Genomic DNA, 26854 nt, shown 5'->3' on the forward strand with positions numbered 1-26854 from the left:
TCCTGGCTGCCTTCTATGGGAGAGAAAGAGGGAGAGAAAACAGTCCTGCGCCGCCTGTGTTCAGCCCAGCACTTCCCCTCTTGAAACGGCCTGCAGTCCTGGCCGTCTTTTATGGGAGAGAGAGGGAGGGAGATAAAACAGTCCTTCGCCTACAGTCCAGCTCTGCGCCTCCCCTCCTGCAATGGCACTGTAGATGCAGCCGACCCTGCTTTTCACCAAGAAAGAAACCTGTAGCTGCAGCCGCCAGCCCCTCAAAAGGCGTATGAGCTCCTCCAGCATGCAGCCTGACTTGTAGCAAGAAGGGAGAGCCCCCACGTGCTGTTCAGCCCCTGTGCGCCACCTGCAAACAGCCTGCCAGCCTGCTGTTCAACCCTACTCCTCTGTTCAGCCCACGTGTAGTCCAGCCACATGCAGTCCAGGCTGACAGTCATCAGAGAGAGAGAGACAGTTAGAAGCTCCTGCGGGTGTAGCTTCAGCCGGCCCCTCCAAAAGAGAAAAGCACGTGTGTTAAGCTGCAGCCTGACTCCCCCCAAATAGCGTAAACCCTCCAAAAAAAAAGGCCACGATTCACCAAAAAGAGTGTTCTTTTATTTTTAGGGGTTTTTAAACCTTTGTCCCTTTGGGCTATGAGAAGGGACTTTAATCATTTGGCCCCCAAACTGGTGCCATTCACACTGTCCACCATGTCCCCGTGCACACTTGCATACTGTCAAGAGAAAAACACAGGGTCGTAACATTTTGGACTGCTTACAAGGCTCCACAGTTTTTAGTCGGATAGATTTGAAAAGCGAGTATCACCAAATTTGCATTAGACTCGAGGATGTGCATAAGACATCATTTCGAACCCACTTTTTTTTTTTCCATCCAGAAAGGAGACTTCTATTAAGTGTGAAAAATTTTGCAAAATGGAGATTTCACACCAAGCAAGGTGGAGATCTCAACCAATCACGAGCCCTATGTTGCCAATAGGGTACCGAATGAGAGGATGTGAAAAGATACCAATGTCCCACTCTCTCATAAACTGGGTGCGCTTCCTCTTCGCAGCCCTTGAAGATCCTTGGGTTCTGGCCCAGGTAGCCATAATGGTGTGAATAATATCACTCCAAATCCTGCAAAGACACTGAGAAACAAGAACGGAAGTACCCTCAATGGCCTTAGTGCATCTAGCCTTCCAGATATTCCAGGTTGAGATGCTAGCAATAATCTCCCAAGAACTGTCTAACCTCTGTGCCGGAGGGACAAAGTGTGAAAGTGGCAAATCCTGAAGACAACACTGTCGAGCGACTCCTTGCCTATCCATAATGGCCCTTGTAACTCGCGGTGAGTGCCTGGGGGACTAGGGCCTTTGACACACTCGTTGATACCATCAATGCATATTAAAACATTTAAACATGGCCACAACCTTAACATGTTTCATCACTTTGCATGAAACATAAAAGCTGGACAAAACATCCACAAATGCTGAAAATGGAGCTTGCACATGTGACATTGCATAGAGGCCGGAATGGGCCGACCCGAAAAGCCCCCCCCCCCCCCCTTGGAGTATTTTGTTACCCAAGGAGAATAATATCATATACAAGCTTTGAGGGTCTTACTCTCCCCACGGGAGATGCCGGATTATCCATATACAAATGCCATAACACAGTCCAACACGAGGCAACCAAGCCGGAACACAGGCTGTAGAACTGCTGAACCAACAATATAATCCATATACCTCCGTGTGGGTACTGATTCTTTTCCAAAAACCACGGGTCTTCATGCAATAGAGTTGGTACAACAAGTACAACTCTCCATTCAGCCGGTACAGTGGTTGGTACAATCAGTACAATGGCTGGTACAATAAGTACAAAAGCTAGTACAGTCGGTACAATGGTTGGTATAGCAGGTACAAATGTTGGTACAACAGGTATAGTGACTGGTACAGCAAGTACAGTGGTTGGTACAGCAAGTACAAGGAGCCATTAAGAATAATCTATCCTAGTAAAAGGGAGTCATAAACATAATCCATAAACCTGAGGATGGATCCAAATCCCAAGAAAAGAAGTCCAAGAATCCATAGACCTGCATACCATAATCCTTGTATACCATAACTCTTACCACATACTCTGTGCTAACCACACACCTTGGAGTAGAGGTGGACTTTTATCCATAAAATCATCATATCCATGAGATATCCAACTATTTCTTCTCTACAAACTGGGACAGGTTCGTCCATAATCTTGTCCAAGAAAGAAATCTCCATAGATATAATCCATCCCAATAAAGGGAGCCATAAACAATGTTTCCCTGAAACCATCTCAAGGCAAACAACACCAACTTTCTCCTTCCATGGCTATACAAGGGTTAGTGAATATCAAAAACACTTCATAGTAAATAGCCAAAGCACCAACTTTGCAAACTCAAAGTATACTTAGCTTTTCTTTGCGAGGTTGGTCATGAAGCCAAAAGGAATATCTCCTCACCATATTCTTAAGATATCCCGAGATATATCTCCATATAGCTTGCCTGTAAGCTTGATAATATAATCCACAATATCCATATGGAAAGAGTGCTAAACGTGTGCACATAAAGCCAACTCCACACTTCCAAGATAAAATTTTGTGAATTCATAAATCCTTAGATCAACAAGCTGTCTATTGCTCATGCTCTTGCTTCATAAGCTATGAAGCGGCTGGCCATGCTTAACAGCAATGATGGTAAGTGTGGTCCCCACTTGAGATCTTTTCTCTTCCTTATTGATAGAAGGAAGCCTATGCTCTGATACCAATGTAACTCGCGGTGAGTGCCGGGGGACTAGGGCCTTTTGACACACTTGTTGATACCATCAATGCGTATTAAAACATTGAAACATGGCCACAGCCTTAACATATATCCATCATCACTTTGCATGAAACATAAAAGCTAGACAAAACATCCACAAATGCTGAAAATGGAGCTTGCACGTGTGACACCGCATAGAGGCCGGAATGGGCCAACCCCCCTCTTGGAGTATTTTATTACCCAAGGAGAATAATATCGTGTACAAGCTTTGAGGGCCTTACTCTCCCCACGGGAGATGCCAGATTATCCATATACAAATGCCATAACACAGCCCAACACGAAACAACCAAGCCGGAACACAGGCTGTAGAAATGCTGAACCAACAATATAATCCATATACCTCCGTGTGGGTACTGATTCTTCCCCAAAAACCACGGGTCTTCATGCAATAGAGTTGGTACAGCAAGTACAACTCTCCATTCAGCCGGTACAGTAGGTACAGTGGTTGGTACAGCTGGTACGGCAAGTACAAAAGCTGGTACAGTCGATACAATGGCTGGTACAGTAGGTACAAATGCTAGTACAATAGGTATAGTGATTGGTACAGCAAGTACAGTGGTTGGTACAGCCGGTACAATGGTTGGTACAACTGGTACAATGGTTGGTACAGCAAGTACAACAAGTACAAGGACTGATATAGCCAATACAGTGGCTGGTACAGTAGGTACAAGAGTTGGTACAACAAGTACAATGGTTAGAAATCATAATAAATGATTAAATACCCTTGCCTTCAGTATTTCTTCGCGATGGAAGCCTCCAAAACAGTCCCCAACAGTCGGTATTCGTCATGGGCAACCTTCAAGAGAGAGAGAAAGAGAGTAGCCATCATTAGGGCAGCCTGTAACAGCGGTAGAGGCTAGTGTGCCGCAAGAGAGCCTCTATTAATGAAGAGAGGACTCCAATTTATAGATTTGGGCCTCCCATGAGCTAAAATGGCAAGAGAAGGCTACAATGACAAGTGGAGAGCCACACAATAGCTGGAGTGACAAGTGTGAGGCCACTTGTCTCACTTTGATCCACTTTCTTGCCACATGTCCCAATCTAAGAGATGGGTTCTCCCATAATCTTTACCTCTAAAAATATCCCAACTAGTAGACATTCTGTCATAGACACTTTGCCAACTCTTGGTATCTGCTCAATTCCAGATGTTATGACGCGAACAGAATTTCCATCGGAGTCGGGGCCAAAAATAGTAACTCTCCTAAATTTTAGGAGTGTGGTCCTTTGTATTCTAGGATAATCTCCCATTCCCAAAGCTTGTACTTTCCAAATATTTAGACATCTTGGAGTCCACCAGACCCCTTTCATACTGGGAAATGTCGAGGTTGGTGACAGTCCCTTTGGGCTATATGAGTTCTTGGTCATGCCCTTTGGCTTGACAAATGCTCCCGCCACCTTTAACAGGATAATAGACAAGATTTTCCGGCCTCATCGAGCATTTGTGGGCACATTCTTTGATGACATGATTGTGCATTCACGCTCAGAGGAGGAGCATAGGGAGCATTTGGCCACAGTGTTTGAAGAACTTCGGAAGAATAGGCTGGTCATAAATGGCAAGAAGAGTGAGTTGTTCTTAGAAGAAATACACTCCTTGGGACACATTGTGTCTAAAGATGGAGTTCGTATGGATCCTTCGAAGATAGAAGCAATTCTCAATTGGCTAGATTTGAGGACCATGCATGATGTACGTAGCTTTTTGGGATTGTGTTCCTAGTACAAGCGGTACATACGGTATTTTGCTGAGATTGCTTCGCCCCTTCATGCTTTGACAAAGAAGGGAACTGTGTTTCGATGGGCCGATCGGGAAATTGCAGCCTTTAAGAAGCTTAAGGAAAAGCTTACTTCGGATCTCGTATTGGTACTACCGGATCTCCGAAAGGCTTTTGTTGTCCAGGGTGGTGCATGTGGAAACAGCATTGGGGTAGTTCTCATGCAGAAAGGACATGTGATAGCCTATGAGAGTCGTATATTACAGAATGTCGAGAAGCATTTACAGGTCTATTAGAAAGAGATGTTGGCTGTAATTCATGCTCTTTGTACATGGAAACACTATTTGCTTGGGGTTGATTTCACTGTGCAGACAGATCATCAGACCTTGCGTTATTTCCTCACACAAACTAAGCTTTTTGAGAAGCATATGAGATGGGCAAACTTTTTGTCTATGTTCTACTTCCAAATCGTACATGTGGAAGGCAAAAAGAATGTTGTGGCAGATGCTTTGTCACGAAAGCCACAGGTCTCAACAGTTTCACTTGCTTATCATCATGAACTTGATGAGATGAAAGAGCAGTATGCGCAAGATGAGGATTTTGGCAGGGTCTATGATCAGATGTCTGAGGGTCAGCGGCATGATCATTATACTCTCAGGGATGGCTTTTTATTGATGCATGGTAGACTGTGTGTTACCAAGCAGTTACGGCTCACGGTTATGATTGAAAGTGATGCTCCACCGTATGCAGGTCATAGGGGCATTGAGGCCACTGTAAAGGCAGTTAAGCTTTCTTTTATTGGCCGACCTTGAAAAGAGATGTTGATTTTTTTGTTAGGGCATGCATCGTATATCAGAAGGTGAAGTTTGACCGTTAGAAGACACCAGGGTTACTTTAGCCTTTACCTATTCCAGATAGACCACGGGAGAGCATTGCCATGGATTTTATATTTGATCTTTTGAGGACACAAACGGGGAATGTGACATTTGGACTACCATATGCAGGTTCAGTAAGTAGGCTCATTTCATTTCCGTACGTAAGAAGATCAAACTTGATCACATGGTGAAGCTGTTCTTGGCAAACATCTTCAAGTATCATGGCATGCCTTCGTCTATCATCAATGACCGTGGTCCTCGGATGACAAGTTTATTTTGGTGAGGGTTGTTTGACAACATGGGTACAACTCTCAAGTTTTCATCATCGTTTCATCCACAGACACGTGGGCTCTCGGAAGAAGCTAATTCCACAGTGTTGGATCTTCTCAAGTGCTATGTGTTAGAGCACAAGCAACAATAGGAAAAGTATCTTCCTTTGGTGGAGTTTGCTTATAACAACACCGTCCATACCTCGATGGGCAAGGCACCTTTTGAGATTGTGGAAGGAGGGAAGAAGGTGCCACCCATGCCTTGTCTCTGAACACTTTCTCTCGTGTTCTTTTCTTGAGTATTGAGTCTGGCGCTGTCGCTCCACTCCTTGGAGGATCATCCTCCCTTGGAACCGTTGCTTGAAAGCCTTTCCTGGTGTGCCTAAGTGGCACCCGACTCACAGGACTGCCATTCCCCTTGGGCCTTGTGAAAAACCACCAACCAACCTCTTGGGAACTTCTTCCATGTCTTGTATTCCTTTCCTTGGAATGTGCACCTTCATTTGGGACCTTATCAGTGTTAAGCCTTGTTGAGCCTGATGCTCTGATACCACTGTCACATGCGAAAGCTTTGGGAGTCTTCTTTCAGCCCTAAACACCATCTTGGAACATGCTTGATGCAAAACGTATACATAAGATAGAGAAGAGAGAGAGAGATAGCTGAGTATGTAGTATATTCTATAGTACGAAAAGGTTCATCTTGGCTAGCCAATTGGCTCCCCTATCAAAAGGTGGTAAAACACCTAGATCTAATGCTAATCTATGACCCTACTCCCTAGAGGAGTGAGCGAGACTAACAATGAGCAAGTTTGCCCTTTTATAGGGTTGGAAAACTTCCATGGATTGGCCGACCTGCTATCGGCCAGGTCCAGGACAAATGTTCCAGTAAATGCTGTAGCTGTCAGAGAATGCTCCATCAAAATCTGGCCGATAGTCTTGTGTGCTCTCCACAAGGTTCTCTTGCCGAAACCTAGCAGCATAAGCTCCAAAATCAAGTTCTTTATCTGGTTTTCCTTCAAGGATTAGCCTGCACATGTCTGCACATGACATCCAAACGGCATAACCAAAAACTCATACAAACCAAATGATGTCTTGAATGCCGTTTTGTGCACATCGTGTGGTGCCACACTCACCTGGTGATATCCACTCTTATGATCAATGCAAGGGAAAATATGTAGACCCATCAAGTTTATTGAGGATGTCATCTATGCGTGGAATTGGAAACCGGTTCTTAATGATAAGCTTGTTTAAACCCCGATAGTCCACACACGAGCAGAAGGATCCGTCGTCCTTCTGCACTAGCAAGACACGTGAACAGTATTGCGAAGAGCTTGGCTGAACTAAACCTCAGTCTAACAATTCGGTCACCTGTTTCATGATCTCTTCTTGCTGTTCTCCACTTATCCTATATGCGGGTGTATTTGGTTGGGAACTACCGAACACCAAATCAATGCGGTGATCCTTAGGTCTCTCAAGAGGTAATTCTCCTGGCAAAGCGTTTGTGAAACAATCCTTCAATGTGTCCAGAGTTTTAGCCTCACTTGTAAGAGTGTCCACTTGTACATCATCACATTTAAGAATGTCACGAACAAAACCAAGTATGCAGAAACACTCTTTTTCATTGCTTTATTAATCTGAACATGAGATACACTTGGGATGGAACTTCCCTCTTGGCCAACATCAATAACATGCATGTGGCCTCTATGCATAAAAGTAATCTTGTTAACGAAGAAATTCTCATGATCAAGATACCCCTAGATATGAATACGCAACTTCCCAATGATAGGGGGTCACTTGCACTTTCGTTCCCACAAAGGCAGCCTCCGCTTCAATCTTGGGTCCCAAGCATAGTCACTACAAACGGGAAATGTAAATAGAAACAGCACTCCCTCGGAAACGGAATCAGCAACCGCTGGGAAACGGCACATATACTTGATAAATTAAGTTACAGAACCAAAAACTAGTAATTACAAACTCAGCAGCGAGACTTTCTCAAATTTGAGGTGGAATGAGACTGGCATGGATGCAAAGATTGCAAAGAAGGAATAAGAAAGATGGGTCATTGCGATGGTCAATAAGGACAAGGTGCCAAGAGATTCCGAAAAAAAGAAATTACACAGTAGAACGGACAGAGTTCAGAGAAAAATAAATTCTTTATTCATTCAACATTAGCAATAGGTTACAACATGCGACTTTTATTGTCTTGATTCTTAGGACTGGCAAGTGCCTCAGCATGAACTAGGGCCACAACAGGTGCTTCTAGAGGCTGCAAGTTTCGCCATAAGGATGCTCATCTTCGAGTGTGCCTTGGGACCACTTGCAATAGCAAGCAATCTTCATGATCCCAAAACCACATGGGAGGGCAGCGACATCGTCGAGCCCTCTTAGAGATTGCCTTCTGCAATGTCAGGCTCTCTCGAAGAGGCAAAGGGCATTGACAATGAGTTGTCTTGATGTATTGCCGCTCAGCCACGCATGAACGACAACCACAATGCTGCTCATAGAATGCCATTGGTGCAAGCTATTCAATGCATGGCAATAAGAAGAGGAGGAATTAATTGAAAAACAAGGTCCATTTATTCTAAAAGGGCTTGTTATATTTAAAAAAAGCGTGCAATTTAATTAAGATGCTTCCCATTCCATTTTATATGGACTTGCTTCAATGGTCATTTTAAAAAAACAAGGTCCATTTACAAATTTAAAAAAAAAACACTTACTGTTTAAACTTTATTGATTGTAGAGGACCAAGCTGAGAAGTGAATCCGATTGCCTTGCTTCGTACGGAATGAGAGAGAGGGGGGGAGAGAGAGAAAGAGGGGGGGGGGAGGAGAGAGGTAAGTGCTTGAGCTTTGGGATTTGAATCTCTGCTCTAGGAACTTGTGTACAAGTACACTGTATAGAACAAACACTAGTACAAGCTTATATAGTGAACGTAGCCGTTGTGGATGCCAAGGCCCAACCTAGCCATTGTGGAGGCAACGAGTACTGCAGGTAGCGCAACAGGCAAGAAGCGAAGCAAAGTTTTGGGTTGATTGTTGTGCAACGCGACGTTTTTTTAATGGGCCAGCGAACACGTTTTTAATGCCAAGGAACGTTTTATTTTTAATGGGCTAGCTACGTTGCAATTTTTTATTTTTTTAATGCCACGTAGCTAGCGAACGGGCCATCCAACTTTGTTTTTTTTTTTGTTTTTTTTTTGCCTTTTTTAATGCCATGCGGCCATCCGTTCCGGCTGGTTTCTCGTTTCCCCCGTTTCGCGTGACTATGGTCCCAAGTTTAATGTCTTTTTTAATGCCGTTTCCAGGCAGTCGGTATGGGGAAACGGCATTTTCTCGTTTCCCCCGTTTCGCGTGACTATGGTCCCAAGTCCCCTACATCAATGTTCAATGCGGCTACTATCTCCATAGAGATGAAATTTTGTGGCACAGTCATCAAACATAAAGAGTGTGGGCTGATCCTTAAGCTGTCCCCAAGCTTTGCAAACCACTCTCTCTCCCTGTATCCCCTTGCATATCGCGAATGGCATGCACATTAACCTTTAGCTGCTTCTCATTGCCCTTATTCTTGCGTTAGGACACTCATGAAAGTTTGAAGCATGTGATCCTGGCTGCCACATGCCACATGAGAAGCATTTTCCCTCTTTAGCATGGTGCTTTCTTTGCTCTAGGGTTAAGCTAAACTTGTGCTTTTTTTGATAGGCATCTTTAGGCTGCAAATTTACAGCGTTCCCTCCACTTTTTGCGTCTTTCACATAAGGTTTAGCATGTTGTCCACCCTTTTGCAGTGTAAAATCCCTGAATTTGTGGCTTGCACGTGTGAATCTCTCCTTATAGGTGTATGTATATATATATATATATATATATAAACAAAGAAGAGGTGGCGACCAGCGCTGGCGACGAGCCCCCCATGCTTATCGCTATTAGCAGGGTGCGCTAGACGACTCGTCTTTTTCTCCCCCACCATGCGTGCTGCGTAGATGGTTACTTTGTCTTCTCCTCCACAGGCCTGGACGATTGCACTCTATCCTTTCACTGGCCATGACCACGTCTTCTCCCTCCTTGCGTAAATGTTGGTGCTGGATTCTCTCTCTTCCACCCGCATTCGTTCCACCCCCTTGCTGTCACCATTTGGCTCCCTAAACAACAAGGTATCCTTAATAAATGCAAAGATAGATTCTCACTGGATCTTTCTATGCATTTGGACACCACCTGGACTGGTGAATCACCCTCGGGATGTCCAGTATTCGGGCTTTGCTGATATGATCAGTAGTCCTATGACATGGAGTGATATTTCTAGAGGGATGAGAGCATTGCTGATACGATCAGTAGCACGTCTGGCAATGCTAGAGTGACTAGTAGACCTGGAGGTGTGACTAGTATGACTGGGAACACTGGAGCTCGGGGTCATCTAGTATGACTAAACCCCCGAGTGAGATACATGGCTTGAGAACAGGGGATTTTTGCATATGCACTTCATTTTGTGTATGTGCAAAGATAAAAAGATTTATTAGATGCATGACTTGTTTTCATGTCCTGCATGCTTGCTTATGTCCAGTCTCGTAGCACTGGGGATGCCCATAACTACTAGCTACGAGACTATGTGGATGCCTTTGCTTGTTGATTTGCGATTGGCTTTTTGCAAGCACCAAAACTGACCGTCGAAAGGCTGAAAAACCATGTCTAAGACTTAGTTATATTTTATAAGGTGGAGTGTTCACACGCACATTAAAAATGGGTGTGAAGACCCCAATGGGCACCCAAACCTCAAAAATTCTATTTAAGAGAAAGACTTTAGTTATTAAAGGAACCCAATATGGTTTAGGTGGGTTTTGGTTGCATTAAAAATAAAATAATGGTATAGCATGGTTGGCCACATGTAGCTTGCCCTCTTCTCCAGCAGAGGGGTCGACGTGTGTGTGTGGGGGGGGGGAGGGGGGGGGGGTAAGAGCATGGCTGGCTGGCGTTGGAATTGGGCTTGCTCTCTGTTGGACTTCTGCACGCTCACTGACAGGCTGAAGTGGCCAGAAGCATTCCCAAACCCTTTGACAAATAAGCGTCAAAGGCTCTGCAAGCCGATCAGCATATTTTCGGAAAAACTCATTTGTCAAACCATCCCAACCAGGGCTCTTTCCCATGGGAAGTTTGGAGAGAACAGCTTCCACTTCCCCTTGAGAAACAGGAGCATCAAGCTGAACCGCCACATCAGGGTCAACTTGATATCGTACTTCAGCAAACAATGACTCCCTTGCAGCCAGGACAGCCGGTGAGACATCCTCTCGAGGGGCAAGCAAATCTTCATAAAACCTGATGCAATGCTGAATAACCTCAGAAGGTTGAGTAACAAGGTTGCCTTTGGCATCCATCAGCCTAACAATATTCTCACGCATATGTTTTTGATGCAACTTATCATAGAAGCGATGAGATTGACAGTTAGCATCCCGCAAAGCATCAAGACGTGCAAGTAGTTTAAAGCGAACATATTGTGCTTCCTGCACCCTAGATAGCTCCTTTTTCAGCCATTCTATGGCATCCACAACTTCTGCATCCATAGAGTCAGTAAACATGAACGCCTGCAAGCCCTTTAAAAGCGACTCAAGGAGGGCCACATGCTGTTTTTGTATAGAGGCATTAGCAAGACCATAATGCCGTGCTAATTTCCGAGTGTTGGTAAGGAACACTGGCCAAGCATGATAATCAGCCATGGACACTCTTGTGGAGAAATGTCGTATCAACTGACGCATATAAACATCAAAAACTTCATGCTCCAAAAAAGTGTGATTTAAGCGCAAAGGCAAGCGTCCCAACAAGCCTTTATATGCATCCACAGGATGATAGACCATTTCAAACACAAGCGGCCAATGATCTGACAAAACCTGTTGCTGATCAACCATCATAGTAAGAACCTCTGGCAAAAAGAGATCTTGATGTAAAATATACATCCTATCCAGTCTAGCATAAGTGCCCCGAAACTGTTGTGAGGCATAAGTGTAACCCCTTTCATCTGAATGCAACCAAGACCACATGTCTTGTTTTAGCGACCTTGCTGCAAAAGCTTCCCACGCCTTTCTCTCCGGGCCATCCATTACAGAATGAGGCGACGTGGCTTGCTCCCTGGAGACACACATATTAAAGTCCCCCATCACAAAGCCAGGATGAGAGATTGAAAGGGCACACAAGTCATTCCACAGCAAACGGCGTGCACGAGCATTATTTGGAGCATACACCCCTAACAACCATAAAGGCGTATCATCCCAAACAATCTGTATCACTAGAAATCTTCCATGAACATCTTGAATCACAAGAGAAGGCTGAAACTGCGAACGAACAGCAAACATAACACCTGACTGCGAAGCAGGATGTCCGCTGTAGAAAACATGAAACCCCTTATATACATAGGCTTTGCCAGCCAACTTATGCTGCTTATGTTCAACTGCACACAAAACATCCCAACCATGACAAAAAGTTGTACGCCAAAGCCTGAACTGCTTTTGGCGCGAAGAAATACCCTTTACATTCCATTGTACAATTTTCATAAGCCTTCCTAGAAAAGGAATCAACAAGGCCGTGTACTAGGCCCAGGACAATCTGCCAAATCACGAACCTTTTGAAGCATTGCATTTTTAGACATGGTATTTGTGATCTCAGACTGCCCTTGGAGTTCCCGAGCACGTGTCAAAGGGTAATGACCATCCCATGGCGAGATGACCTCACCCTTCGAACCAAACACAAGAGGCAATTGTTGTTGTGCTTCTTTTGTTAGGCGACTTTTAATAGGACAGCGTTCTACTCTATCCACCCCAAGAGGCCCTGTACCCTGAGAAAGTTGGCCTCCCGGCCTCTCAATCCTGGTCTGTTGCTGGGCACCTGAACCCAAAGGGCGACGAGCATATGTATGTAAGGGCCCCTGATGAGTACGCAAAGGCCCCCGCCAAACAGCATCTGAGAAATCCCCCCGCGGGGCAACAAATCGTGTCTTTTTACCACGTACTTCCACCCATGGCTGCTCAACCTCATTCTGAACATCCACATGTACATCCATGTGTTGGGCATCATGTGAAGGAGCATCATGCTCATCTTCCACGGGCAACTGCCCATCAAGGATATCCTTTGTAGCAGCAACTTGTTCTTTCTTAGGACATTCGGAGACAAAGTGGCCCATCTCACCACATTTGAAACAGTGGCCAGCAAATGTATCCCACCTCAATTCATACATTAAAGGTTGCAGCCCAGCCATATTGACACGCAAATGTGTCGGCCTAGGTCTCCCAGTATTCCACAACATGCATAGACGATTTCGGTTTCTAGATGTCATTCGAGGCACCACCAAGACATCACCGATACCTCGCATGAGACTTGGTAAAACACGCCAAAACATTGGTGGGAATTGTTTCACTTCAACCCAAACTGGGCAAGCCTGGCGCAACATATCTTGGTACTCTGCCATAGGCTTCCACGGAACCACATGAACCAACTGCCCATCCAAAAAAAGTGGCACCTGCTCCAAGACTGCCCTACGGGCTTCCGAAGTGCGAAAAAGTATTTCATAAAAGCCTCTCGGACCATCGTAAATCTCCTCAAGTGCCTCAGGCGACACCAAGCGGCCCAGCCATGCTCTAAGACGAGGCAACAATGGAATACGCCCAGTAAAGAAAAAGATAGCAGCACGATCATGAAAATCTGCTAGCTGTTGTAGCAACAAAGGAGTCTCCATGCATACATCAGCCACACCACTATTATCTACTGCAGCCATTTGCACGCTATTTGCCTTCACATATTCTTGCAGAAGCTCACCAGTGATCTGCAGCAAACGTGCAAACTCCGGAGAAGGTGCCTGAGAACTTTCCTCTGCATTCTCTCCAACATTCACCGGAGTATAGCTTGCATCAACATCAACCCTTTGACGTTTTTGTTGCTCTGAGGCATCTGAAGCATAACCCACATCCTTCTCGATCATCTCCTCAATAAGATCCATGTTAAGGCTATTGGCAGCCATGTCGCCAACAGCAACAGCCGGATCATCCAAATCCATGTACAAAAGCAAAGAAAACTCGTTCTCTCAAACCCAAATTCAGCACCTGCTGCAGTGCTGGCTGGAAACTCTTCTGTACCTGCAGTACCTGCTGAAACCCTACTGTACCTGCAGTACTGGCTGGAAACTCTTCTGTACCACCTGCTGAAACCCTACTGTACCTGCAAGTCACCTGCTAGAAACCCTACTGTACCTACAGTACCGGCAGCTGGAAACTGTTCTGTACCTGCAGTACTTGCGGAAACTATTGTACCTGGAACAACCCCTACTGTACTGCAGCACCTGCTAGAAACCCTACTGAACCTGCAGTACTTGCTAGAAACCCTAGTGTACCTGCTGTATTTACAGTAATACCTCTTGTTGCAAGCAGCTTCACTGATAACGAAAGGCGGTGTGTTGTCTTCTCTGCAAGGATGTCGATCACACTGCCACGTCCAGGTATTGCGCCAACACAGTCACCAGCGTAACAAGAGGCGTGTTTACAAATCGACTTCTCTACCCATCTCTCTCTCTCTCTCTCTCTCTCTCTCTCTCTCTCTCTCACACACACACACACACACACACACACACACACACACACAAGCCCTGAGGTAGGGCAGAAGCAGAAGCTCGACTATGAACAAGAACTGGCGAGCACGACCAGCAAGAGGGAAGGACCAACAGTAGGGCGGAGGCGGCGGGGCAACAGCAGAACTCCTCCACGCTCTCTTCGGCCACATTCGATGCTCTCTCTCTCTCTCTCTCTCTCTCTCTCTCTCTCTCTCTCTCTTCTGCATGTAACTAGGCAGAAACGTTCGATGCTCTTTCTCTCACAGGCAGCCAGTGTATTACAGAAGTCCATTACCTTCATTTGCCCCTACATACACAACAGGGCAGCATACAGAGAAGAACAAAGGTTTGTCATCACAACTTGCTTCACACACGCAAGTGGATGGTGAATTATTCACAAATTAAGAGTGGAATTGGATGAAGACTCTCCATCAAACTCCTCACCTAATACAAGTGCCTAGGAGGAGTATCAAATTGGAAGGTATGTGTACTGAAAGTGATGTTACAGCAAACGTTTTCATTTGGGATTGAAGACCAAGTGACCAAGGCTCTGTAGGAGCATCCGACATAGTATGAGACTATGAGAGCTTGTGAGATCCACATAGCTGACTATGTGAGACTAGGCTCCTCTTGCGAGATCCACACTAGTCTTGTGTGAAGCTGGGAATACCCCTTGCGTTGGGCTTGGGCGGAGGACTTCTTTTATCTTGTTTTCAACTTTGATACTTGGAAATCCGGTGCAAGAGCACTCTCTATATGTATCTGTAAATACTCCATGTAATGAAGTTTTATTTTAAGGGGGGGGGAGGCGGCCCATTGCGGACCCATTGTGTGGTCAACTTCTCCAAATCTTTTATACTCAATAAGCTGAGTGTGGGTGAGTGTGGTTGTAACTGGTAGAGGTATTTGTACTTAGTGTCTTTAATGTGAGGTTTTATATTCCTAGAAATTTGGATTGTACTACCTACCTCGGTTTCACTTGCTCCTATAAAGACCCCCCTCTCCCTAACTGGCATGTAGCCTCTCTTGCCAGTTCGCAACCTCCCTTCCCCTCTAGTGATCCCTCTCTAGCCTTAATCGCTCACTCTCCTACCCGTCAATCCCATTGTAGCAGTTGCGCCTCCTTCCCTCTCCCATCTTCACTCACTCCCCCACTTACGACCCCCTTTCCTCTCATTAGCGAGACCGACACGAGCCCTCTTGCAACCTTCTCTCCTCTCGTCAGCAACAGCTCTCCCACTTGCAACTCCCTCGCAACAAGCACTTGCTTCCTTTCCTTTGGCGATCCCCTTGTCATCTCCCTTGCTATCTCTTACCACCCTCTCTCCCCACTCCCTCGCCCTGCTACCGCCTCATCACCCTCTCTCTCATTCCCTCACCCTCACACTCACCCTCACACTCACCCTTCCGTCAACTCCCTCGATACCCACTCCCTCACCCATCTTCTGTAGCCCCTCGTAGCAGTTGTTCCACTCACCCTCTCGCTCTCTTCCCACCCATTGCAGCTAATGTGGCCATTCGTTTACTTTTGCAAAAGACCGCCCACCTCCACTATAGTAGCTTGACCCCGGGTACCAAGACAATCATACGAGCGGGCTTCTTTGGGCTCGATGAGAGACGAGACGTCCAGATCTCTCTTCGAGAGTTCATGCAAGTAGTCAATGGCTATGGTGAAAGCCAAGTGGGCCTCGTTCCAAGGTATTTAGATTCTTGGATGCGAACTCTAGTGGCTTCTTAGGATTCGATGAGTACATCACCTCCCATTATTTGCTTGATGTCGGTCTTCATGTGTGTGACTCTTACAATGTCTCCATCATGATGTTGGACTACACTTGTAAGACTTGCTGGGAGGAGTGCACGTTTTCCCACAACACCCGTAGTGACACCTTCGATCTCTACTATAACTGCAATGCATCTAGAACCTTCGCACACCACCATGATGCTCTCATTGATAACAACACCATGTACAACTTGCTCCTGTCCAAGACCAAAGAGACCCATGTACACGACCAGGCCAAAGACATGTTATAAAAATTCAAGGATCATCAAATGAATTTATATTGCAAGTATGAGGTGGGGAGATGTGAAAAGACGGGAGAAAAGATAGACCGTGCCAAGGCAGTGTATAAAGAGAAATGTAGATTATCAGCTACTATTGCCAAGGCAATGTATAAACACAAATGTAGATTATCAACTACTACTTGTATTCGAATTAGCCATCTTCATTTTCTCTTCGTTTCTATTCAGAGCTGCAAGTAAGTCAATCTTAACTGAAAATCTTTTTAGTTCACTACTTGAAATCATAGTTTAAACTGATTTTGTTGACAAAGACTTAAGCTGGTTGATGAGAACTTGAGTTGATTGATGAGGACTTGAGCTGATTGATAAAACGATACAAAAATGAGATTTTCATCCTCGTTAATCTTCTTGGGTTGTGACTGAATTGTTTATAGTTGGTTTGTCTATTATATGATAGAACTCGATTCCTTCCAAGGGATAATTTGTACCTAAGCCTACGTGATTTCCCAAGGCTTAGAATTTGGCTTCAAAATGCCATTATTCTTTTGAGGACTAGGACAAGATCTTAATTGTTGGTCATTGATTAAAATTAGGATTGTTTACTGCATATTATAGAAAAGTGACTGTTTTTCTTATAGAAAGGTGCATGTCTTATATAGAATTGTCTATTTTAATGGTGACAAATATAGTCTCAAAGTGTGAATGATAATGATGATGTAAAATAGGGGACTTTTCTTAAGGTAAACATTCGACAAGATCGGTTTGGAATAACCATTTCGATGTGATCAGTTTAGTGATCGGACTGGGGCAACCAAGTACTTCCACTTGGGGCAATCGACTCTAGAAATACTTAGAGATCGGAGTAACCGCCTTCGATAGGTAATCCATCATGGGACGAGACGAGAGTTCTTTCTAGTAGTTACAAGTCTGAACTAGAAAGGTGTTTCATAGCAAGAAGAGAGTGAAGGGGACACTTCTCATTCTACTATGCGAGTGTTTTGCCACACCACGGTTGTAAGCTCTAGACTATTTTGTGACTCGGTGAGCCGAGGAATTGGAGATAGATGAAACGCAGGACGTCAAGGGTTTAAAATTATAGTTGTTTTTATGATGAATTTCTTTCTATGTGTGGAATGACTTGATTGAAAAATAATGTATTCATTAAGAGATAAAAGAATCTGTGTACAAGAATAAATAAATAACTCGTGTTGCGACTTGCATCAGTGAAAAGAATGTGATTAGTAACTTAGGAAAAACCTTATAGATAAACGGCTCTAGTCATTGGGAAGCGGATGGTCGGATGGACCTTATGAGTCGGGTGTTTCCTTACAAGAGACTAGAAACCGAAATGAGATCCTTGACATAATAGGTAGAACCCTGAACCTTGTGATCGCCTATAAATCAGATTGTCTAGAAGAGGCATTGATGAGATAGCTCTCACAATGGGTTGGGATCGATTGAGTGGGATAACTCCCTATTATTCGTGATGGGATGGGTGGGTATCTTACAGGTGGTATAAGAGCCTTGGTTTGTGGGAGTAAGGACTCTTAAACTTATAGTTTTAAGCTCACAAGTATGGCCTTGTACTAGCGTCGGACCACAGGGACCTTCGACCATTTGGTAGTTAGACTAATTGTCTAATAAAGGACCTGGGTAAAATACTTCTTGGACCATTACCAACTATTGTCTAGTGACTAGAATGGAATTTTTCCTGGCCTCGTCTACTCATCAATGTAAGTAGAATTAGGAACTTTGATGCTAAAATATACATATTTGAGTTTTAGAAAAATTTAGGGTTTTGAAATACTTTATAATTTTTGGAGTTCTCGTAGTGGATGAGACCTTGAGGAAATTGGAAAACCAACCAGGACTACTTTTCACATGACACTGTAACTTGTAAGGGGTATATAACGGTAATCTTAGCATGGGTTAGTAGGAAGTAAATAAAGCCAATCTCAGTTGTGAGACTAGAAAAGTCTCTAAGTAGTAGTAACCTCAAGGAGAATTGGCAAAACAAAAGTCACAGTTAATAAAAACAGGCAAATTGTAAAAGGACCTTAGAAAAAATCAAAGAGTGTTTGTAGTAGTTAAACTCATCGAAGTGAATGATGATAAAAACAAGGATCTAGACTGACAAGAAGAGTTAGAGGATCTCTTCGTTGAATAGCTTACTCAGATGTCATCCACATAGAGAAATTGACTACGAGATAGGGCTTATTCAAGGAACACAACTAGTGGCTAACGGGCATAAAAAATGTCAGTGTCTGAGCACATAGAACTCAAAGAAACAAATCTGACAAATGATGAAGAAAGGATTTATCAGACTGAGTGTATCACCTTAAGGAATTCTGACCCTATTTCAGAAGAAGAAGGATAGAACCTTCCAGTTATGTATTACCTATAGAGGTCTAAATCAACTCACTGTGAAAAAAAAAGTATTCTATTTCTAGGATTGATGAAACTCTAGACTGACTTTACGGAAACAAATTTTTCACAAAGTCGATTTAAAGTTTAATAACTATCAGGGTAGAGTCAGAGAGAAAGACATCCCAATATGATTCAACTTCAGATGTGGACATGATAAATACACTGTGATACCAATTGGATTGACTAATGTCCCATCAACTCTTAACATCTCATGTAAGATATCTTCAAGAAGCAACTAGACAATCATGTCTTAGTGTTCTTTGATGATATTTTGATCTACACTAAGGATGGGAAAGAGCATGAAGCCCAAGTTAGAGAAGTTCTAGAAATCCTAAGAGAGTACCAAAAAGAATAAGTGTATCTTTTTTATAAACAAAATTGAATATCTGGGATTCATTGTCTCCAAAGATGAAATCTTAATAGACCCAGCAAAGATACAAGATATAGTGTAATGGCCTCAATGTCCAATATCAAGGAAATTCGTGGGTTTCTCGGTATCACAGAGTGGTACCATATCTTTAGTTAAGATTATGCAAAGACAATTACAGCTTTACCCTAGCTACGTAGAAAGAATGCAAAAGTCCTTTAGAACTAAGGAGCATCAATAAAGCTTTGATAAAATCAAGGTTGCTCTCGCAACTGCACCCATCCTTTCACTACCAAATTTGATACAAATTTCGAAGTAGTCATTAATGCTAGGGGATTGGCTATCGGCAAAGAGCTCTCATAAAAAAGAGAAACCACAATAACTTACACCTTAAGGAAACTCAAGGATTATGAGAGAAACTATGTTACCCATGATCTAGAACTTTTGGTTGTAATTCATGTCCTCAAGTTATGGTCCTCAAGTTATGTGATGACACAACTTTTGGTTGTAATTCATGCCCTCAAGCTATGTGATGACACTACTTGCTAGGCAAAAGGTTCATTCTTACTATAGACCATAAGAGCTTAAAATAAATTTTTATCCAACCAGATCTCAACATGAGGCAAAAGCGTTTGATAGATGTCTAATCAAAATTTGATTTTTAAACTGTATTGTATTGTTTTGCTTCCCATTCTGTACTTGTTGAACTAGTTGTACGGGTTGCTTGCGTACGAGTACTAGAATTGTACCTTCAAACATTTTGTATCAATGTCGAAATATCGAGCTCAAATAGTGCGGATATGGATGACATGCCAGGATGATAGCTCATCACTTATGCCACTGGCATGGTTAGTGAGATTATGGGTGATACGCCGCAAGTGCTTTGCAGGCTGTGTAACAGCCACTTTGGTCCACTAGAGTTATGGTAGTAAAAGACTTCTTTAGTAGAATCAAAATGGATAACTTTAGTTAATCTATTGACCATCACAAATATAGAATCATATCCGGCGTTGATAGTCAAGAGCAACAAGCAGGCACAGCAGTAAGGAGCATTGTCACATCTTGAGCCGCTCTTTCGGTGAAGTAGAGGGGCATTATATTGTGTGGGCCATTTTCGGCCCTATTTTGGCTCTGCAAGGTTTCATAGCAAGCACTTTGTGGAAGTGTCAATTTTGCTTGTGTATGCCCAATTTTTGGTTCAGTGCATAGTTCTGGCAGAAATTTGGTTGCAAGACATTTTGTGAAGAGAATCTAAAATTTGTAGTTTGTTGGCAAATGTATGTTTTTGTGACTAGTTCACATACAGTTGCAACATAACAAGTTTACAATACCGCATGAGGTGACTGTGTTGGAGATTGCAAGTTTATTGAAAGTGTAGAATGTTTATAAGCACTGTTTGATAAGTTGTTGCAGGTGATCATGTCTGACAGTCTATCCTAGCTTGAAGTTGGACAAGAACAACTTCCAAGCATGGAAGTTTAAGATAAGAAACTTCCTCATGGGAAAAGGATATTGGGAGTTTGTGTTAGGTGATGAGAAGGAATTGGAGCTTCCGAAAGAAAATGGCACTCGTCAACAGGCGTAGGCCTTCAAGGCTTGACATGAGAAAGCCAACAAAGTGATATACAGGTTGTCTATTAGCGTATCGGATGCTATGATCAGCCAACAAAGTGATATGAGAAAGCCAACAAAGTGATATATTGGTTGTCTGGAAGCGTGTCGAATGCTATGAATAGCCATATACAAGATGCAGCAACACCTAAGGATGCATGGGATACCTTGGTTAAGTTCTATACAATATTGAGGGGGTGTGAGGGATTGGTCCATTAGTTGCCTCAGTGGTGGTGTACTGTGCAGTCTCTATCTTTGTAGTGTTATCTTGTGCAGAGTCGTATACTTTCAGTTATTTGTTGCACTATAGTTGGTTCATATTTAAATGCTGACGAGCTTGTTGTTCATGAGACGGTGCCCAAGAACGTTCACACCTAACTGGTGTCATTACAACGGTATTAGATCACGATTGTTTTCCTCTTAGGCGTCGGGCTCCATGTGAACAACCATCATACACTAAGTGGGCGAGGGCCTGGTGCACATGGCCAAACTAAGTGGTACACATGCTTCTGATGCGTTGGGTAACAAGCATCTGCGACAAGTTTTATGGAGAAGCACTTTGAAAGGAAATAGGAGATGCATGAAGGTGACCCAATATGTTGAGGGCCAAGATGGAATGCATAAAGAGATAGTTGTATGCCAAGGAAGAAGAGCTGAAGATGCTTGAGAACCCGCAAGTTCATAAGCTAATGGAGGTCACAAAGGCCGAGTCTATGATTGCACACACCATGGACTCTATGGCTAGGGATTTGGGTGTGAACCCTCAAGAGATAGCTCTCAACTATCTCATAAGTCATGCCACGGAGTATGCTCATGGAGGACAAGTTTCATGCAGGGATCCTTTTGTGAATCCAAGTGTGGGGAGGCCACCTTTGCGCAGATCACCGTTGCATACGGTGCATGTCTCCATGCCACATGTTTCTCGCCATGGCCATGTGCATGCATCTACTGCTGTCCCATTGGATAAGGGGAAGAGGAAGATAGATGAGGAGGATCACCATGCCAAGAGGCTGCAGGAATTTAACGCAGGTGATAAGTCTATCAAGTTTGAAGCTTATCATGGTGAATATGATGCGAGCAAGGCAATGGCTTTCATAGCCCCATTTAATATTGCCTTCAATGATGAGTAGTTTTCCAAGAAGTTAAAGATTCGCCATGTGAGCATGTTTCTAAAGCGATTGGCTACCCATTGGTGGATCACTGAAAAGCTTCCTAGTAGCCCTGTTCAAACTTCACACATGGGAGGACTTCAAAGATAGATTCTATGCACAGGTCTTGTCTCTCAATGTTGTGGAGAAGATCATGAGCAAATGGGATAAGATAGAGCAAAAAGACAATGAGTCTGTTCAAGCTTATGTGAACAAATTTTGGAAGATCTATTTGGAGGTCTCATCATTTTTTGTTCGTTGGTGAGTTCGAGAAGAAACAAAAGTTCAAATCTGGGCTTCAACTGGTTTACTAATCTAGTCTTGATACGTATCACAATGCTACCTTGCATGACTACATATAGCAGCCGCTCTTGCCATAGAACAATTAGAGCACAAACTGCAGCATTTTGGCAAAGGGGATCGTGTTTTCAAGGGCAAAGAGAGGGCTAGTTATAACCTGCAAAAGGATGAAGAGTAGAGGGCTGGTCATAATCCGCATGTAAGATATCCACCCATTCCATCACCAACGATAGGGAGGCACTCAATAAGATTGATCCCAACCCATTGTGAGAGCTATCTCATCGGTGTCTCTTTTAGACAATCCGATTTATAAGCGATCACCACAGGGTTACGGGTTTTATCTAATATATCAAGGATCTCATTTCGGTTTCTAGTCTCTTGTAAGGAAAAACTCGACGCAGCAGGTCCATTCAACCACCCGCTTCCCAGTAACTAGAACTGTTCATCTATGAGGTTTTTTCTAAGTTCCTAAGCACATTCTTTTCATTGATGCAAGTCACAACATGAGTCATTTATTTATTCTTGTGCACAGGTTCCTTTATCCCTTAATGAATACATTCTTTTCTAATCAAGTCATTCCACATATAGAAAGAAGTTCATCATAAGAAGAACTATAATTTTAAACCCTCAGCGTTCCGAGTTTCGTCTATCTCCAATCTCTCGGTTCATCGAGTCACAAAACAGTCTAGAGCTTACAACCGTTGGTGGCGAAAAATCACTCGCATTGTAGAATGAGAAGTGTTTCCTTTACTCTCTTCTTGCTATGGAAGACCTTTTCAGCTTACGCTTATAACTACTAGAAAGAACCCTTGTCCCGTCCTATGGTAGGTTATCCAACGAAGACGGTTGTCCCGATCTCTAAGTATTTCTAGAGTCGGTTGCCTAGAGAAGGAGTACCTGGTTGTTCTAGTCCTATCCTAAACTGATCACATTGAAATGGTTTTCCCAAACCGATCTTGTCGAATGGTTACCTTAGGAAAAGTCCCCTAGTTTACATCATCATCATTTATACTTTGAGACCATGTTTGTCACCATCAAAATAAACAATTCCATATAAGACAGTAACCTTTCTATAAGAAGAACAACCACTTCTCTATAATGTTCAGTAAACAAATTATTTTTAATCAATGGCTAACAATTAAGATTTTGTCCTAGTCCTCAAGAGAACAATGACATTTCCAAGCCAAATTGTAGGCCTTAGGAAATCACATAGGCTTATGTACAAGTTATTCCTTGGAAGGAATCGAGTTCTATCCTATGATGAGCAGTCCAACTATACACAATTCGGTCACAACCCAAGAAGATTAACGAGGGTGAAAATCTCATTTTTGTATCATTTCATTAATCAGCTCAAGTCCTCATCAACTAGCTCAAATTCTTATCAACAAAACCAATTTAAACTACGATTCCAAATAGTAAACTAAAAAGATTTTGAGTTAAGATTGGCTTACTTGCAGCTTCGAATAGAAACAAAGAGAGAATAAAGATGGCTAATCCGAATACAAGTAGTAGCTGATAATCTACATTTCTCTTTATACGTTGTCTTGGCACGGTCTATCTTTTCTCTCGTCTTTTCATATCTCCTCACCTCATACTTGCAATATAAATTCATTTGGCAATCCTCTTGAATTTTCATAACATGTCTTTGGCCTGGTCGTATACTTGCGTGTCGTTGGTCTTGGATAGGAGTAAGTTGTACATGGTAGTGTTGTCAATGAGAGCATCATGATGGTGTGTGAAGGTTCTAGATGCATAGCAGTTATAGTAGACGTCGAAGGTGTTCCTAGGGGCGTTGTGGGCAAATGTGTACTCCTCCCAACAAGTCTTACAAGTGTAGCCGAACATCATGATGGGAATATTGCAAGAGTCACACACATGGAGACCGGCATCAAGCAAATAGTGGGCGGTGATGTACTCATCGAATCCTAAGAAGCCACTAGAGTTCGCATTCAAGAATCTAAATAGCTTGGGGGCGAGGCCCACTTGGCTCTCATCATAGTCATCAGCTACTTGCATGAACTCTCGAAGAGAGATCCGGATGTCTCGGCTCTCATTCAGCCCGAAGAAGCCCACTTGTATGGTTGCCTTGGCACCCGGGGTCAGCCCACTGTAGTGGAGGTGGGCGGTCTTTTGCAAAAGTAAACGAATGGCCGCATCAGCTGCAAGGGGTGGTGAGAGGGTGAGTGGAGCAACTGTTGTGAGGGGCTATAGAAGGTGGGTGAGGGAGTGGGTGGCGAGGGAGTTGATGCGGGAGGGTGAGTGAGGGGGTGGTAGGGTGAGGGAGTGAGAGAGAGGGTGGTGAGCGGTGGCAAGGCGAGGGAGTGGGGAGAGAGGGTGGTGAGATGGCGAGGGGGTCGCCAAAGGGGGGGAAGCAAGTGGGAGGGCTGTCGCTGACGAGAGGAGAGAGGGTCGCAAGAGGGCTCGAGGGTGTAGCTAAGGCCATTGCTTTTGATGGATTTCTTGTATTCATTTTTAAAATTGGAAGTCTTCTTGTCTGGCTGCTGTATCTGCAGTAAAGTGGTTTTATATGTGATTATTATCAACATTCTTGTGTTAAAATACTATAGCATCATTGCATTAGTAACAAAATCTTTTTTGGGGATGATGGACTTGTTTTATTGTCTTTTTGCATGTAGATTTTTGTTGGTGGTTTGGATCCAAATGCAACAGAAGACGATTTGCGGCAAGTGTTTGGTCATTATGGAGAGCTGGTGTATGTTAAGATTCCTTCTGGGAAGGGCTGTGGTTTTGTGCAGTACACGTACAGGTTAGAAAACAACCGATCACTTTCATACTTATCAGATAGCAACATTTCTGAGATTGAGCAAAACACAGTTTGTTTGTGAACCCCAACGAGAGAATATGCACGGGGCTTGAGCCTTCATGAAAAAAAGGGCTTGACATTTCTTAAGATCTTTTTTAGGCCTTCTGCTGAGGAGGCATTGCAGAAACTTCATGGAGTTGTGATTGGCCAGCAGGCGGTCCGTTTATCCTGGGGCAGAAGTATGGGAAATAAACAAGCCTATGCTGTAAGTGCTGCTCACATTTCCTGGTCGTCTTCTTTGAATGATTTTTTGGCTGTTTCCGGGATTGTATGTTGTTCAATTGAAATACATGCTGAAAAAGAGAAGAAGGTACCGATGTGCTTTATATGTAGATAGATACAGAGAGAGAAAGAAAGAAAGTTTTTATTAACATCTACTAAAGACCCAATGGGTCCACATGCCTGACCTTCTTGAATCTTAATGCTTCTTAACTGTTTGCGTTTACATTGCTTGGACCCGTACTTCCCTTAGGACAATGCCCTTAAGAACTGCGACAATGCCCTTGTGGCACAAGTATGACACTGCTAGGGTGGTGGTTTAAGAATAGGAAGCTGATTAAACTTGATTAAATCAAAGGAGAGAGAAGAAGAAAGAGATAGTTGGTGTCAGGGCTTTCTTATATTTATATGGTAAAAAAAGGTGACTGAATAATTGTACGTATTCAAGGCCCTTGGTCTACCCCGTAGGGGTGACCTCTGGCCTTCTACATGCTGCTTCTACTGACTTCTACACTTCAAAAGGTGAATATGCTTGAATGAACTATGCAAATGATGATTTTATGTTTATATAGATGCTAGAGGTGCTGGTTGGTCTGCATCCTTGCTGTTGGCCTGTTTTCTTGACAAAATAATCATAAAATACTGTTTTAAATATTGCGTTTTTCCTTCGTAGCACCTTTACCTAGCAAAACTCGTGCAGGTTCTCATCATGGAGATTATTCTCATGTGGATCATGTTCTCATTTTTACTTTATGTAATGAGGAGGAACTTGTTTTCTTTGAGGAAGCACAGGATGATGATCATTGGATGCATGCGATATAGGATGAGTATAACTCTATACTCAAGAATGACACCTGGTATTTGACAGATCTACCTCATGGCAAGAAGGCCATTGGTACTAAGTGGATTTACAAGTTAAAACGCAAACAGATGGTAGCATTGATCGCTACAAGGCTAGACTTGTTGCAAAGGGGTATGCTCAGCAAAAGGGCATTGATTATGATGAGACCTTTGCACCCACATCTCGTATGACTACCATTAGGTATCTCATTGCTTTGGCAGCACATCATGGGTGGAATGTACATTAGTTGGACATTAAGATTGCATTCTTGAATGGTGATTTACATGAGGAGGTGTATGTATCGCAGCCTCTTGGTTCTGCTGTGAAAGGAGGAGAGTCTAAAGTATCCAGGTTGAAAAAGGCTCTTTATGGTCTTAAACAGGCTCCTAGAGCATGGTATAAGAAGATTCATGCATACTTGGTTGCAAATGATTTTTTGCAACAGTTCGATAGAGAGTACCCTCTATGTGAAGAGGAGTAAGGACACATTTTTGGTCATCGTTCTATACGTTGATGATATGCTGCTTAGGGGACCCGATATAGATCAGATTTCAATCTTTAAGGTTGATTTGCAGTCATTGTTTGAGATGTCAGATTTGTGACCCTTGTATTACTGTTTGGGGATTCAGTTTATGCAGCGCAATGATGGCATTGTTATGCTGTAGTCTAAATATATACAGAAGCTATTGAAGAGGTTTAATCTTGAAGACTGTAAAACTGTGGCTACACCTATGGAGATAGGTACTCGACTTAGTCTTCAAGATGCGGGAGACACTTTTGATGCTAGTTTGTATCAGCAGGCTGTTGGATCCCTTCTTTATGTGTACAGCACGAGGCCAGATATACAG

General features: G+C 43.4%; 1 protein-coding gene across 1 annotated transcript in view; it reads left to right on the plus strand.

Annotated features, from left to right (window-relative positions):
• LOC147613554 (polyadenylate-binding protein RBP47B'-like) overlaps positions 1 to 26854 on the plus strand; it is a 78604-nt gene that overhangs the window by 42447 nt on the left and 9303 nt on the right. Inside the window, exons 4-5 of the mRNA XM_086781539.1 lie at positions 24759 to 24889; positions 25046 to 25151. Of these exons, the coding sequence (XP_086637665.1) occupies positions 24759 to 24889; positions 25046 to 25151 (237 nt within the window). The remainder of the gene's footprint in view (positions 1 to 24758; positions 24890 to 25045; positions 25152 to 26854) is intronic.

This window comes from Cibotium barometz, chromosome 43, assembly GCF_041138505.1.
Source record: "Cibotium barometz isolate CiBa-2024 chromosome 43, ASM4113850v1, whole genome shotgun sequence".
Taxonomy (NCBI): domain Eukaryota; kingdom Viridiplantae; phylum Streptophyta; class Polypodiopsida; order Cyatheales; family Cibotiaceae; genus Cibotium; species Cibotium barometz.